The sequence below is a fragment of the Penaeus monodon genome, chromosome 20, assembly GCF_015228065.2.
Source record: "Penaeus monodon isolate SGIC_2016 chromosome 20, NSTDA_Pmon_1, whole genome shotgun sequence".
Lineage (NCBI taxonomy): Eukaryota > Metazoa > Arthropoda > Malacostraca > Decapoda > Penaeidae > Penaeus > Penaeus monodon.
In genome coordinates, this window is record NC_051405.1 from 41,483,315 (window position 1) to 41,484,594 (window position 1,280).

General features: G+C 36.4%; 1 protein-coding gene across 1 annotated transcript in view; it reads left to right on the forward strand.

Moving 5' to 3' along the window:
• LOC119585835 (major facilitator superfamily domain-containing protein 6-like) overlaps positions 1 to 1,280 on the forward strand; it is a gene marked incomplete at its 3' end in the record, with an annotated part of 10,744 nt that overhangs the window by 2,002 nt on the left and 7,462 nt on the right. Inside the window, 2 exon segments of the mRNA XM_037934566.1 lie at positions 772 to 882; positions 1,085 to 1,207. Coding sequence (XP_037790494.1) covers positions 772 to 882; positions 1,085 to 1,207 — 234 coding nt within the window.

Sequence of the window (1,280 nt, forward strand, 5' to 3'; positions counted from 1 at the left end):
TCATGTCTCATTATCAATAAACGCGCAGTGGCATAAAGTAATCCCAGGTATCTAGGCCGTGATTCTTGTAGTGTGTTGGCAAGATGCTGAATTAAACGTAATTAAAGAAAAATAAACTATAGGCATATTAATAAAAATGGATTCTAAATTTTATTATGGGAAGGGCAAATCTTCGGTAAAAAAACGTGAATCTAGTTTTTCTTTAGATTTCCAAACGTTTAATCCTTTTTAGTCGGACCCGTGAAATGGTGTTTTTTTCTTCTATATTTCCTTCTATATTCTGCATTTTATAGTGATTTGCAGGGTTTAAAATCCTTTAAAACGTGGAAGGCAGTGGAATAAATGCTAAAAATCCAATTCTTATGTAACTTATGTAACCGTATTCAGTATATTACTCAATAATCAACAAAGCTTCAATATTTTGATAAAATTCGTTTATGTAAATAATAATCTAGTTCGTCAGCCAATACCTGTTTATCCTTCTGTCCTATAGAATCATCGGAACGGAAAAAAGTGTAATCTTGTGACTTTTTGTAGTAGATTGGAAATGCCTTGAGATTGGACCAAAAATTATTATGTGTATCTTTTTTTTGCGGTCATTTGTCTCTTGGTATATCTAGGCAAGATAAAGATTAACCATTTCAAGTATTGGTTAAACCACACCTCATTCTCTAAACGAGCGAAACCCGATTGTAAAAGGAAAAAGTGATTTTCTCCGTTTACTGTGCTGATTATGTGGTCGGTCATCAACTCGGGTGGTTCTTGTTTCAGGAGCTGCAGAATCCAGTGGTAGTCGGAGCTGGAGACGATGGGCGAAGGATGAACTCTCGCTTAACAAGGCCTTGTTACCCATCAAATTAATCCTCTTCCTTTACTCTGGAGGAAAGTTATTGTTTAGTGATGTTTTGGGATGAATGATGAATGACCTATGCATTAGTTGTTGACAGCAACAATTAGGTCCTCTAAGAATATATTTTATTTTTTGGATCTTTATGACCGGGTTGTAAGATATGGTGAATTTTGAACATAACTAAATACTTCTCAATGCTTGAATACATTCATTAAATGCGTGTTTCTTTAACAGGGACCTCCTCAATCCTACCATATATGACCCTACACATGCAACAGCTGGGCATCACCCTCAAGGAAATAGCTGTCATCTCGGCCTTCCTGCCTCTCGCCAATATCTTCGGGCCTCCTATTGCAGGTGATGGACTTTTATGAACGAATTTGTCTTAGCTTGTATGTGTACACGTGTCTACATGGATGTGGATAGGTTA